This window comes from Eschscholzia californica, unplaced genomic scaffold (genome assembly GCF_041429995.1).
Source record: "Eschscholzia californica isolate CP2 unplaced genomic scaffold, dmEscCali1.0.p SCAF_2, whole genome shotgun sequence".
Taxonomy (NCBI): domain Eukaryota; kingdom Viridiplantae; phylum Streptophyta; class Magnoliopsida; order Ranunculales; family Papaveraceae; genus Eschscholzia; species Eschscholzia californica.
The window spans coordinates 7300356-7316293 of record NW_028238309.1 but is presented as its reverse complement, the minus strand read 5'-3'; the positions used below and the strand labels follow the sequence as shown (position 1 = coordinate 7316293).

General features: G+C 35.9%; 1 protein-coding gene and 1 pseudogene across 1 annotated transcript; one reads left to right on the top strand and one right to left on the bottom strand.

Moving 5' to 3' along the window:
• Window positions 1-6364: 6364 nt before the first annotated feature.
• LOC147555788 (small ribosomal subunit protein eS8 pseudogene) lies at window positions 6365-7216 on the bottom strand (annotated as a pseudogene).
• Window positions 7217-14610: 7394 nt separating this feature from the next.
• LOC147555787 (F-box protein CPR1-like) lies at window positions 14611-15696 on the top strand. The gene has a single exon (XM_086658534.1). The coding sequence runs from the start codon at window positions 14611-14613 to the stop codon at window positions 15694-15696; it is 1086 nt and encodes a 361-aa protein (XP_086514660.1).
• The last annotated feature ends 242 nt before the right edge of the window (window positions 15697-15938 follow it).

The window sequence follows — 15938 nt, the reverse complement described above, 5'->3', positions numbered from 1 at the left end:
AATTGTTGTTTCGTAATGAATAAATGAAAAGCTAGATTTGCAAAAGCTTTTGACAAATTTTATGCTAAATGTATATGGGAGATGCTACGATTTCTTAGAGGATTACTTAGAGGATGACATAATGACGTGGAATTCACTAAAAGACAAAATAAATAAAGCCCTTTCATTATTCCTTTGTTACCCAACTGGGCATTTCGATACTATATTTTCTTACCCAGGTCGACTCATTGTTGGTGGGCATCTGAAGTACATAGACTTTGTTCATCATTCACACAGCCAAACTCCCATTCAATTCAACCAAGAAAGGAGTATAAGGATCCTCCACATTCACACAGAACATGAATTTTGTTCTCTTCAGTTGCTATGTCTATAGTTATCGATACTACTGAAGTAAGTTGTTCGCTCCACCCGCCTTAATATGCTTGGTTTAGTTGGAGGAGATAAGGGACACGCTCCTTTTCTCTCCAATTGGAACCCCTACATATAGTCACTAATTCAAGTCTGGACATACCATGCATTGTGGGGTGATTGAATGAAAAGCCTAAACAGTTTGTATGTCATGTTGGTTGAATCACAACTTAAAGCCAAATCTAAAGTTGAGGACAATGGTTGTGGAATCCAAAAGCTTAATTTATAGCAGGATTGCAGATCTAGATAATGTTTGGGTTACTGAAACTAAACAAGATGTTAAGGGCTCATATCTCATCACTAACGTGTCTTTCTTGCTAATTTCCTCTCTCATTATAAATTGTGTGAATGGTAATAAGGGCAAAGCCAGTGTGGTGCTCGGGCTCCCAATTTTGGGAGCCCCTGAATTTTGGGAGCCCCGGGGCTTTGTCTCAATTCCAACGTCAGGCTCCCAACAGAGGCTCTCAAATCTAAATAATGTACGTGCGTGAAGTACGTGTGCGAAATTTTGATTTTAGATTTCGACTATAAATTATAAGATTTCGTCTATAAATTAAAATGTGATACTGTCCGAGATAGATAATTTCAAAAAGATAAACACACAAAAAAAAGAAGAGAAAAAAAAAGATTCAAAACTAGCTCAAAACATGTGATACTGTTCGTGGACAGACCGGATCTGGTCTGTCCATGAACAGAGCGGACCTCCGGCGAAGGTCTCCATTCGCCGGAGTGTTAGAGAGAGAGGAAGAGAGAAAAAAAAATATTTTTTTTTTATGTTCGGAGGTCGCCGACCGGAAAATTGGTCGGCCGGCGACCTTCGCCGGAGAAGATGATGAGGTGGCGAGAAGATGAGGTGGTAGAGAGGTGATGAGTTATAGCATCTTCTAAAATTAGAAACCCCTTAGCAATAAAAAAGAAACATAAAAGTCAATCTTACTAGTTTTAAGAAAAGTCTTTATTCCCCGGAGAATTTTCTTTATTCCCCAAAACCGCGACCTATAACATATTCTAATCTTGTGGTCTTGGTTAGAGGCAAGAAACCACAATTTTCAAAAACAATATATGAAAATGAGTTGAAAGACCATGCATGTCAACAAAACAAGAATCTTAATGCAAAATAGTTTTAATAATGTTGTATGAATAGTTATTTTTGTTCATTTAACAACCCATAGAATATATTACTATATACATTGTTAGTATAGGAGTATGTGATTCATCTAATCTCTAATATAAACTATATATCTATGCCTAGAATTTATTTATTATTGGCTTTATCCTTCGCCAATGGACTTACAATACAATTAGGGGTATTAGGAACCTCCCAAATTTGAGTTACATTCTCATTAAGAGCGAGCTTAGCTAATAAGTGAGCAACTTCATTAATCTTGCGCGGACAATATTGAAATTGAATGTTTTCAAAAATTGCAATTTCGGATTGTATTTCCGACCTTGTTGGTGCTCGAAATAAGACCTCGCTTACAGAGAGAGTTTATGCTGAAAAGCGGTAAGAGCTCGACTTTGATCGGGGATGTTAGCCTTTCGACTTTGGATCTTAGCATCCAAAAAGTTTGTCTGTATAAACGATCTAGGCCTGTATTCAGAGTTCCCTTACGATTGGTAAAGCGAAATGGGAGCCACCCTAGCCCATTGTGTACGTACTCTGGGTCATTACTTTCTATGGCAGAAGAAACCCCCTAAACTAGAATATTACGTGTCAATGAATGTCTGTTTTAATAAATTTATTTTAGTTAGTGATACGAACGACTATGTAGTGATACGAACGACTATGTGCTCAGGAAGTGTCAGGCTAAGTTTTGAGTGAAATTCCAAAGAAAAGAAATATTTTTCAGTTTCTATGTTTCAATAGCTTTGCTTTAACAAAAAATCAGTTAATATAACAGAGACTTAGACTCGAGTCCATTGGGTAATTGTTTCCTCATAGAAAATATTTTTTCGTGAGAAATTTTTTTTTTTCGGAAAGTTGTGAAACGGTATTTTTCTTTCTTTTTTTTAGCAAGTTTGGTGATTCGTACTCTTGATGATTAGTACCATATGAAGAAACTAGGTAACAATTTCTTTTACTGTAAATTAAGCTACTGAGAAGGCACCTAAGAACATACCTTATCTGGATGAAATCATTTTATCTTTTTTGAAGCCTTGATAACATCATTTTATATTTTTGGTCTGGAGCTGTAACTATAATTTGACAGACAAATTCAAATTGGTTGAATTAACCAATTTTGTTTGAAAAAAATCAAGATTCTATACTTAAAATTAACAAAACCAATTCTAATAAAAAACCAATTCAAATTGGTCGACTAAACTCACATTTAGTGTCTTATTTGGTCTTTTGTTTCTCTTTCCTTCATTTTAAATCTACTATAATAAATGATACAAGAAGAAAATAACTTAGGATTAACACGTAAGTATATGCAGATACCTGTTTTTTAGCACACTCTGAAGAAATTGCAGCGGGAAGAAACCTAGTTAATGGATTAAGAAGATAAAATATCTTTGGACAACAAGCTCACTGACACAAAAAAAATATGTAGTAGAAGCACAAGAAAGAACTCCCAAATAATCCAACAAAACAATATCTTGTATATATAGAAGGGTCTTAATTATATTCTACTTTTAACTTCGAAATCTTGAAATCAACACAATCCAAGAGATAGTTGAAAAGATATTGTGCTCCATGAGGTGTCAACCTCGTTGGGATGTCCTGTGAAGAAAAGTGAAGATATCATATCTTTCATTTGAAAAAAAGATAGCGGAAAATTATATACTAAAAAAAAGGAACAATTTAATGTTTTATCTTGTGTTCCTAGGGAACATGACCGAAAAATCCAAAATACACTTTTTCAAAATTCACTTATATACATTATATATATATATATATTGGGTGTCTACCGCACCTGATGGGCGCGACAGATCCCTTTTGACTAACGGCCTTTGAGTAATAATATATAGGTCGTCACGGTCGACTAAGTCTTAATGGTGCATGATGTCGGAGTCGTGCTCACGCTTGTACATGCATGTAACATTATACGTAAGAAAAAATGTAAAACTTACTAAACCTGAAATCTTAAGATAACTCAGATTGTAATCTGGTTAATTATAGTATCATCAAATCTTAAACATTAGAGTGAACATACATAAAGATCTCACAATCAGGAAAAGTAGGGTTTTAATCTATATTAACCAACATAACTTTGCTACATTAATGTTAAACAAAATAAATCAAAACTAATTAATTTCTATTAATCATGAAATTATGAACGCAGATAAAATTAAATAAGATTGTACATAAAAAACGAAAGAAAGAAATAGATGTAGTAAAAATAACAACTAATCTGCTTCTTGGTTCTCTTTCTTCTTTATCTTCTTTGTTCTACTTCGTATCCGATTCATTGTAGCATTCTCCTGTAATATAAAGGAATAAAAAGATTAATAAATTAATAATCCAAACTATCGTCACATCTTGAAGATTAGACTACATGAAATGTAGAGAGACATGAAAAAACAAAATTTTTAAAAAAGACTTAAAATTCAAACAATCAAGAAAGAAAACTAATTACAATTACCTTTATAAATTCGGAAGGTCACTAAAATGAGAATCTACAAAAACTAAAACAACGAAGAAGATGACAAAGATGAACTACTTGCATTCTTACAATAAAGAAAGGTTAGATCATTTTGTGAGAAATGTAAGGGAGTTTGGAGAGATATAATCCTGTGAAAAAGTTAAGCGAAGCAATTCTTTTCATTAAGAGAAACTAAAAAGATGGTTGAATGAACTTACGAGTTAAATTAACTTGTGAATGTTTGCAGATTTATTTTGCGAGACTTTGGGACCTGCATTAGACAATTTGAATGACATTAATCAACAACATCATTCAAAACATATTAATAAGTAAGAAGACATTGATGTTATCTCCACTATAGAATGTAAAGAACAAACAAAACTTCGTAGGAATCTAATTAGGGTTGGACTCTAACTTAGAACTCCATATAAGATCTCTTAGGGACTTGAATAAGGTGTGGAATATATCTAAGAGCTTACTCTACCACATCAAGTAGAGAAGAGAAAGTGAGCTAATTCTCAAAAGCTATCAACTAGTCAATAAAGAAGGAGTTCGTCTGGTTATGAAACTACCATTGTTGTCTAGCTAACATACAAGGTAGGAGATTAAGTAGACCATTCGATGTCCCAAGTACAGGAGCTACAATTGAAGCTCTTGGTTTTCTTCAAAGCAATAGGGCTTCTGTTAGGAGTTCGGGATATTAACACGGATAGGTCTTCTGTTAGGAGTTCGGGATATTAACACGACAAGAGTTATTAAGAAGGAGAAATTATATTCCTCCCTCCATTTGCTCCCTCCCCCAACCCTCCAGTTGATGTGGAAACATCTAATTTGAGTATATTTTCTCTTCATTTGCTCCACATTAGGTGTTGCCACATCAGCTGGAGGGCTGGGGGAGGGAGCAAGTGGAGGGAGGAAGGGAGATTTGTTGTTTGGACTCACTTTCTTATAATTGACTTGCTGTTTGGACTCCCTTTTCCAAAGTTGCATTTTCGACTCCCTTTTAACAGAATCATCCGAGAATATTCCGTCTCTTAAGTTATACTTTAGAAAATTCCCACTCTACCCTTTTATAATCAATATTGCACTTTGGACCCCTACATTTTTTTTTAACTAAGCAAGATGAACTTCACCATTATCAACATTTATATCTCCTTCAACCTCTTCAATTTTGATCATCAAACAATGGAGTATTCCAGTCTCTCTCTATAAATCCTCTTATATCTAGTTTCTCTCTCTAGAATGATCTCATCTCAATTAGTTAGCATCTGGGTCTTGCGTCTAATGAAGCCAGATAAGTGCTTTGTTTTTGGTTTCTGTTTTTTTTTATCGTTTTGAGTGTGAAAAAATCTGGGATATTGTTAAATTCATGGTGATGTAGTCGCAGCGGGATTAAAAGAAGAACAATATAAATAAACAAAGAACGGTAAATAACTGTAAATAAACTAAACTTTATTAAACTTCAAGGGGTTTTTCTCTTCAATATGAATCATAAACAAAGACTGGACCTCCTTTTATAGACTACTAAACTTTCTTAGATAGACACAAACTGGACTTTCCTAAATAATAGAGATACTGAAATAATGAAACTTCCTAAACCTAGATTCATTATGAATCATACTTATATTAGGACTCTTACTAAACTGCTAATCTTTGGCCGACTAGGCCATGGTCGTGTGGCCTTGTGGGGCAGTCTTAGATGCGCCTGCATCAGCTCCTCGTTCCCCAGAAGGTTCGTCCCGAACCGTTTCGATGAAAAAAATAATTTGATACACCCACATACGATGAACCCTATCACGGCGATTCGTAATTTCCACTTTGCACGAACGGTGTATGAAATCCGATGGATAGAGAAAGGGACCAAGTCACCAACGACAAACGAAAACCCATGATGTAGTTTGACGAGGAAGATTGCAAATACCAAATTGTTCTTTTAAAAAAAAAAACTTAAATTTCTTCTGATGCATGACCTTGTTTGCTTCTTCCTTTTTATTAACTTGGACTAACATTCCACGTTCAACTTCATTAAGTCTAGAAACCATAACCAACAAGTTGCGGTCTCTTGTTATAGCTATCTTGCCGACATGTAACGTAATCAACACAATAGGTTGATTGCTCGAGTAATTAGCGAGGACCTGTGCCTTCTTGGTAGGAGTAGTGGTGTTCCTAGGAATTAAAGAAAGCATAACATTTTCAGCCATTTCCAACCTTAGAGAAAGAGGAGCGACTACCAGTAATGATAAGTCATGAACCTTCTCAGTACCCTCACCACTCACAATAGCAGCGAGGACCACAACACTGTAATCCACACCTTCAACAAGGGACATACATGTGCAAAGCTCCTGTCCTTCAAAGAAATCCGGCAAAAGGAATCAATCTTTCAATATCCCAATTGATCTACCAACAAGAACAACACCGGAAACAACTATTTCGGCATCACTCGGACTCTTCCGAATTGGCTTCATAATCTCTGCAAATAAATTCCTATTAATAGCTTTGAATCCACCATTGGAAAGGGTGGAGTAAAAATCTATGTCTTCAAACAGGGAATCAATTTCCTTCTCTTCAACTACTTTTTCAACGTCACATTCTTCTTCCTTCGTTGTTTCCTTACTCAATTTGTAAACAACGGTTTCATAGATGTTTCCCGAACTAGAAATCTCCCCCTTCTTCATCTCAATCTGTGCCAACTTAGTAGCAGTGACATCAATAAATTTTCCTACACCCTTGAGTGCAACTTTCTGTTTCGCGTTTTGACGCTTCTCAATTTTCCTTACAACATGGGTGCTTTTATTTGCTTCCTCCACTACAGCTTTATCCCTCTCAACTTCGTTCTTAGTGAAAGTACTCTTCTTACGCCTAATAGCAAGACCATAATGTCGGAGATACCATTGCTTTAATAGAACGGCGACAACCTGAACAATGGCATTCTTCACTAGAGTATGTGTTCGAACCAACTCGTTGTTAGATGTGTTATATACCACATCAAGGCGAGATTTTCCAGTAACAATTTCACTTCCCCGTGAGTAATTTCCAGTATCTAATCGGAGGGCTCTCCTTGTAACGTTTCCTCCACGAACCCTAACCCTTCGAACTATGTTGGAGCTTGAAATCTTTGTGTTTGCTGGTTGTCTTCCAAGCTTGTACTTTTGCTTCTTCCTCCAAGCCGTCTTCTTGCCTCCAGTTGCACGTCTCTTGTGCCTAGGTTCTCGTGATATACCCATGATTGACGAATCAGGACCAGAATGACTATTCAAATCAAAGAGGGTATGGTCATCTCCAGGACGTCTAGCAGCAGGTGTGACATATTTTATGTCTGGTCGAGCAACCATTGATTTAAACCTGGATGAAATTGAAAGTTGCTGGATAATAGATGGAACTGATGGTGGAGATAGAGGAAGAAAGGAAGGAGAAATCGATTTTGAATTAGGGTTAGTGAGATTGTCGGTGATGGGAATATTGTTCCCTACGAAAGTAGAGACAGAAGAATCGGGATCCCAGTTATGACTTTCTAAGAACAAAACTCTTCTGTAGCGGAAGTTGTGATGTCACAAAAAGTTTGAACCAAGATTTTGTTTTGATCTTCTAGATTATCCATATGAAATCGGAAATTATCTTCTTTAATATCATCGGAGTATGGTTCATCAACATCGAACTTATCTTTTTCTATTTTCATGCCATGTCCTTCTTGAGTATATTTTACTTCTTCATGGTTTGTGGACATAATAGGCGGGGAAGATGGTCGAAGTAATAAGGCCTCGAACTTGTCACAATTATTTTTCATCCTATCGGTTTCGTACTTAAGTGATTGAAGTGTTCCAAAAAGAGAAGACGGTTGCGGTGGTAAAATTTCTCTTACATGTTCTCTTTCAATGTTCCTTCTTTCGACTTCAAAAGTTGTAGTAACTGTTGTAGGCGTAGAATAATATGATGATTGAGGTGATGGTGAATAATAAGAGTTTGGAGGTGGTGTTGAAGATGGTGGTGAATACGGTGATGAACAAGGAGGTGGTGTATAATAATAGTATGGTGGTCGTGGTGGTGGTGGTTGTATTTCTGAGGATGGTGTCGGGTAATAATAAGATGAAGGTGATGGTGTATAACACACTGGTGGTGGTGGTGGTGGTGACGGTTGGTACTGACAAGGAAAAGATTGTGGTGTATAATTAGAGTACGGATGTGGTGGTGGTGGTTCGGTTTTGGTCGGATAATAAAAAGATGGATGTTGTGATGAGTTTTCTCGTACGGTTTCTCCTGGATTTCAATGATAATCGTACGAAGCTCTATTTGCATACAAACATGATGCGCATAAGTATCGATTTGTTATTCCTTCATGAGTATAATCTGATTGATTATAATCTTCTTGAAGAATAGAATATGATTGAAACTGATTTAATTGGTCTGGAAAAAAATTTCCAGAATCATTAGCCAAAAACTTTGGTGGCTCTGAATACCACATGATGTAGTCGCAGCGGAATTAAAAGAAGAACAATATAAATAAACGAAGAACGGTAAATAACTGTAAATAAACTAAACTTTATTAAACTTCAAGGGGTTTTTATCTTCAATATGAATCATAAACAAAGACTGGACCTCCTTTTATAGACTACTAAACTTTCCTAGATAGACACAAACTGGACTTTCCTAAATAATAGAGATACTGAAATAATGAAACTTCCTAAACCTAGATTCAATATGAATCATACTTAAATTAGGACTCTTACTAAACTGCTAATCTTTGGCCGACTAGGCCATGGTCGTGTGACCTTGTGGGGCCGTCTTAGATGCGCCTGCATCACATGGCTACAAACTGTTTGATCACTTGCTTTTATAAATTCATAGTTATGTTTGTGGGTGTTAATGGAATTAGAGTTTTGGATTTGTGCAGGCATTTTGACCTTAAATTGTTGTGAAGAAATGGTTAAATATCAAGACTAAAGTATATGAGTTCTGTGAAGATGAGGTTGATACTGAAACTGAAAGTGAAGTTGATGGTATGTTTTTTGACAATTTCAACAAGCTGGTAGTCATTAATATAGTGTGTTGATCTTATGTTATTGAATTTCGAATATAGCTTGCTCCTATAAAGATCCAATCGCAGACATAGACATGTGAAAGATTTAGGTTTTTGGATTGGGAAAACCATGTACCTCCATATTTATTTATACTAGAAGAGAATTAAAATGGATGGAAATAAATAACGTAAATATAAAAATAATTCTAATTCTAGTGCATCCATATCTTGGAGATACATATGAGAATATTTCCTTTGAATTTCTTGGGTAGGAATATTTGTCTTTTACCCTTATTAACATGGATGAGGAGCAAATCAGTAGAACGCCAAGAAGCCAATTCGTACGCCACTTCAAGATTCGGGCTATTACTGAGATGAGAAGGAGAAAAACGAGATAAAATAAGACGTTGTTTCTCTCTCTAGATCTGTTCATGGCGAAGATGAAAGTGTTTTGGATCTCTTTCAAGCCTTTCGCGTGCTTGTCGTTCGCGTTTACAATCTACTAATGCCTAATGTGCAGGTTGAAAAGCATTGACTTCAATGGGATTTATAGAGAGAGAGGAATTACAATTTATATTAATTGATGCCTATTAAATGCACTGAGGTAGTAGTAAAGTGAAGATTAAAAGTAGTTTGAATTTAACAGATCACAATCTCTTAATGGTGAATTATGAATATGAAACTTTTTTTGGTTTTAGGGTTCTTGATCATGTAACAAAGGTTCTTGATCATTGAAGAATTTTATTTGAAGTTGATAATGGAGTTGTGGAATGACACCATGAAGAAGAAGAAGAAAAAGAAAAGAAGGGTAAAATAGTCCAAAGTATTTAGGATTTGTTATATTTAACCTCTTTTTCAAAAAAAGGAGTCCAAAATGCAACACTGGAAAAAGACAACCCAAACAGCAAGTCAATTTTAAGAAAGGGAGTCCAAACCTTAAATCTCCCTGGGAGGAATAGATTTTCTCAGAAGAAGAGAAATCCAGTAACATCCCAACATTATAGTTGATGTCTGAATTCAAGCTGAATTCTTATGTCCACGTAGTCGATTAAAATAGACATCCTCAGTAGAAATCTAATTAATCAGCTACTGGATCCTCCAATAGTGAGCGGCTTTAAACAACTTTAGATTATAATTTTTACTAGATCATACATGTAGAATTCAGTATCGATCTTACATGTAGGTATTTGGATTGATTTATTTGAAATAGTAGCGACAAAGCTTTGAACATTTCCACTCTTCTCCTTTGAAAGTAATGCACTGATTAGGATCATATTCACCTTTTACCTTATGCGCTAGAATTTATTTTTCTTACAAGATCGACTTCCCAAAGAAGTTAATTTTTGTAAACGAAAATATTTAGTGCAATGAAGGAATTTGATGACGGTTTTGGGATGTACATATTGACCTTTTTTCTGTGCGGATAGGAATTATAACACAACATATTATAGAGCAACTGTTTAAAATTCCATAGCACAAAAGTCGTCTTCTTACCCACGGTTGCAAATTAATTAAGCATTGAAATAGAATATTTGCCTTATTAATGTACAATATCCTCATTTAAAAGCTTGGTAATTAACTAAAATAAAAATATAAACTCTGAGAGCATCTCGCATGGGAGACTCAAGAAAAACTCTAATCGTCATAGATGTCAAGTGACCGATTGAGTCATCTTTCTTAGGTGAAAGGGTCGAGATCCACTAATTTTTTGCATCTCCTACTCGAGTCTCTAAAATACTTCATTTGTCCTCTTAGAACTTGATAACTTGATAGTAAAAAGTTAGTCATTGTTCGACAGAATTTTATTTCTTGATCAAAATATAATAGGTTATGACTAGAATAATTAGAGATCCGCAAGAGAACACTCCAGACTCTAGAGTATCATATTGAGGTGAAATGTGCTTGACCCAAAAAATACTAATTTCAACCATATCTATTTCAAAGCGCTTCAATCAAACATACTTTGTTGAGATGCTTTAAGATTATCACACTCAAGTGTAGGAGGAGATTGTTCCTTATTGTTCAACTTGGTAAACAAACAGTGAGTCCAAACAAGTTCAGTTGGGGCATCACCTAAGGCATTGTATTAGACTTCAGTGCTTCATCCCGCCGTAGTATTATGCTTCTGAGAACACCAAGAGTTTTGTTTATAACAGCCAAAAGTCGTTATAAACGATTTTATATAATAGGCAGAGCCATCACAAATCAGATTAGCGACGGGTTTTTTGTGATGGTTTTCTTTCTGATGACTTGTCGACGTCACACCATTTTTTGATGGTGCCTAATTTATAACGTCTTATAGCCGTTACAAAACACCATGTTGTTGCAGTTTAATTAAGTATCCTCACACTACAAAAATGGAGACTTTTAGCGACGGCATAAAACTGTCGGTAATGTAAGAAAATCGTCGCAGAAACTATTTAGTGACGGATCAGAATCCGTCGTGGAAGCCTCCGTCGGGGATACTTTTCGCGACAGTTGGTAGCGACGAGTTATAAAACCACTGCTAAAAGCGATTATTAGCGACGATTTGTGCTAAGAGAGAACGAGCAACCGAGAATTGGGATTACTTGAAAAGCATTGGTATTCAAGAGAGAAAGCTTCCTGCTGTTGTTTCCAAGTGCCCGAAGATTCTTACTTTAGGTCTGAATGAGAAACTTGTGCCTATGGTTCAGTGTCTATCGACCTTAGGAACAAAACTAAGTTAGGTTACGTTGGCTATAACGAAATTCCTTCGCATAGTCTCTCACAACATTGAGGAGAATCCTTGGGGATCCGAGAAAAACAGTTGGGTAAGTTGTTGTTGCTCAACCCAAGGCTTGTCAGCTACAACATCGACTCAAAACTGAAGAGTGTCGTGGATTTCCTTGCTAGTCTTGGCCTGAGCAAGGAGGAGATGATTGGAAAAGTCCTAGTGAAGAATTCAAGTAAAAATTGTAGCCTTATGAATATTTCGGGAGATAATAAGAGAATAATCTTAATCATAGAACTTAGCTTTTCAATCCTTCAAGATTACAATCTAAACTACTCGAATTCAAACACAGACATATCAAAAGATAACAACATGTATATAAATTTAACCTCAGATTCTAGCTAACACAGTCACATTATAAACAAAGAGGAATGAAGAATCTAGAGTGCGAAACAACAAACCTCGGCATCAGCAGCTTCGTCTAAGCTTTTCTAGGGTTTACACTTTGGTACCTTCATCTCTCTTTCTCGTTCTCTCGGTCGATTTCTCTCTTTCTCGTTCTCTTGGTCGATTTCTCTCTCCCTTCTCTCGAACAGGAAACTAGGGCACAAACGGGAAAGACACCCAAGTTGTTAGATTTTGGGAGTGCCCGAAGAATTACCAGCTTTCACTGACGGTTTTCAGAAAACCGTCACTAAAAACCGTCGCCAAAAGTCCCTGTTTTTGTATTGTCACCTACTTATCTCCTTATATGTATTGAAACAACTCTTCTGGGGTTAAGTAGAGGATTATGGGTCATTAAGTAGACGTAGAAAATGAAGACCCTCGTATTAGTAGTAATAATTAGTTCAAATTCATATAGTTATTAAAAAGCATTGTTGTTTCCTTTGGCTCTTGTGTTTATGCCGTTATTATCTAGTTCTTATCCTTTTGCATCTTGATTAGTTTCTTGAACACGATTGACTTTTATCCCAAGAAATAACTATTGAATAATATGTAGTACTTTCCATATGGGGTAAGAACATCATACAATTACAGCTCGCGTATTTTTCTCTCTAGAAACTGTAGGATTTGAATCTTGTTGTATTACCGGAAAGACATACATGTTATCACTCAACTAGATTGAGCTTCAGATCATAATGGAACTTGGAATATTACAATGTCAAGAGGTATTAAGCATACTTGAGATCCTACAGATTACATATCGTCTTGATATAGACCAATTACCTTTAAAATCTACTACCCCCATGGCTCCATGTATATCATATGGTCGATTTAATGAGACATCTTAATTAAGAACCTAATTAATCACTTAACAAAGCGTCTGCGTCAAACGATATAAAACAATCTTAAATTATTCTCACTGAATGTTGCAGTAGATTAGTAGATTGATTAGGATCATACATGTAGAATTTGGAGTAATTAGTGAGATGATGGAACAGGCTTACGAATACGCACATATTGGTCATTCGAGATATTAGGTCCTGAACTCCTATAGTAATATCTATAGCTCGCGATCTTCAGCTCCTTGTTGACTCATATTCTGACAGTGCAAATTGTTCTGGATGAAATCTAAAGCCACAAAACAAAGGCTAAAAATGCAACATCTTCTTAAACATCACCTAGAGGTAGTGATAGAGCTTTAAGTTTCCGATATCCCAAAGAAGTAGGGATAGACCTTTAGATTTTCTAACATCCCAAAAAAGTAGGGATAGAGCTTTAAATTTCTTGTTATTTCCTTTGAAAACAATTCCTTAAATTTTTTATTTTCATTATTGCAATCAATTTTTCTTAGGAGACAACTTAATGCAATGGAATTGGTGACTGTTTGGACCGTAGCTCTTGGCTTCTCTTTCGTGACTCCAGGAATACGCACATATTGGTCATTCGAGATATTAGGTCCTGAACTCCTATAGTAATATCTATAGCTCACGATCCGTCAGCTTCTTATTGACTCATATTCTGACAGTGCAAACTGTTCGGGATGAAATCTGAAGCCACTAAACAAAGGCTAAAAATGCAACATCTTTTTTAAACATCACCTAGAGGTAGGGATGGAGCTTTAAATTTCCTGATATTTCCTTTCAAAACAATTCTTTAAATTTAGATTTTCATTATTGCAATCAATTTTTCTTAGGAGACAACTTAATGCAGTAATGGAGTTGGTGACGGTTTATAGCGTAGCTGTTGGCTTCTCTCTTGTGACTGCAGGAAAACGGTTACAAAATGTATTGTTTAGTGACGGTTAATAGTTCACCAAGAAGAAAATTGCAGTTATACTTATTAGCCAGTGTTATAAATTAGGAATTGAAGTAGACATTTGCCTGGTAACCACATTTTTACGCATGGTAGTTAACAAAAAAGAATCTCAATGGCAAATCTACTTTTAAGAAATAAGGTAATAGTTCATAAAATTCAAGGTACGTAAATAAGTATAGAACTAACTCGATCTCTATAAGTTTGTTACTAGTCTGACATTGAATAAATAATAGACGTGCGAGGGTAATTATACTACAATTAAATCGTAGATTATATTTAGGAAAAAAGAAAATTAATTTACATTTTTGGATTTATGAAAATTTGGGAGCAATATGTATTGTAAGTGTCCCAATATTAATGCACACCATTATTACAAAATATTCCATGGTTTATTAAAAGAACAAAATTTGTACAACATTATTACAAGTATTATGCAAGGAGATTCTTGTTTTGTTGGCATGCATAGTCTTTCAACTCATTTTTATTTTTTATTTAACTTTTCTCCATAAACCAAGATCACAGGATTAGCAAATGTCATATGATTGTTGTGTTCTAGTTGGATCCTTTAAATTATGTAGTTTCTATAGTTCAAGATGGTTGACTATAAATTGATTTACTGTTGCATTATTCTCTCTTAGGTTAATCTATATACCATGGTTAACGTCCACTTGAACATGTTCCCTGTGGAGATTATTGTTGATATCTTTTCAAGATTACCTGCCGAGACTCTCAATGAGAACAAGAGAGTTTGTAAGCTTTGGAAATGTCTTATCAAACATCCTTATACGATCAAGACACACCTCGGACGATGGAAAGAGAAATCAGGATACTTGATAAAACCAAATAACTGCCAAATGCATATGCTGAGATTGCCAAAAACTTTGTACCCTCTATATTTCCTCCCAGACAGAAACGAGCCAGATAATGTGGTAGAGGTTTTTAACCCACGCCTTTTCCGGCCTAGTTCCTATTCTGTAATGGATTCCTGCAATGGATTTATTTGTATGACGGTCTTTGCTAATCCAAATATCATCAGGATCTTCAATCCTGCTATGAAGAAATGCTTTGCAGCTCCAAAGCCAACAACCCGAACTTTACATTTGGCTTTAGGTTGTGATTCAACCAACAGGATATTCAAACTGTTTCGGCTTGCATTCAATCACCCCTCAACGCATGACATGTCTAGACTTGAAATACTGACTTTGGGTAGGGGTTCCAATTGGAGAGAAAAGGAGCTCGTCCCTTATATCCCCAACCGAACCAAGCATATTAAGGCGGCTGGAGCGGTTCATTGGATATTAGGGCCAAGCGAACAACTTAGTTCAGTATTATCGGTCGATATAACTACTGAAGAGCACAGAATTCATGTTCTGCCTGTTTGTGTGAATGCGGAGGATCCTTTTACTCCTTACTTGCTTGAACTGAATGGGAGCTTGGCTGTGTGCATGATGAACCGAGTGGAGATGCAAGTCTATGTACTTCAGATACCCACCGACAACGAGTCGACCTGGGTAAGAAAATATAGTTTCGAAATGCCCAGTTGGGTAACAAAGGCTGCAGTTCCAATGAGGGTACATTCGACCAGCGTGAGGCATAATGAAATTCTACTGTCAAGAGGGAGGAACAAATTGGTCTTCTTTAATTTGGAAACACGGGCTGCAAGACTAATTCGGACTTCTGGGCTAGGAACCTGGACGGACTTGCAAGTTATCGATCATTTTGAAACTATCATTTCGTAGTGTAAGTATAATTTTTGCTCCATGAGTACAAGTGATCATTTGTCTTTCTTTTTTATGTTACGCAGACTAATTTGGAGATCTTACACAATGAATGATTACCACTTTTTGTCTCTTGATTTGCAGTGAAAGAGGTCATGGTCATATGAGGTACGGAAGATCGATAACATTCATCAAGTGCCTGGCTTGAGAAAAAGAACATCCTATTAGCTAGTAGTACTATTTACTTCAGATTGATACAGTAC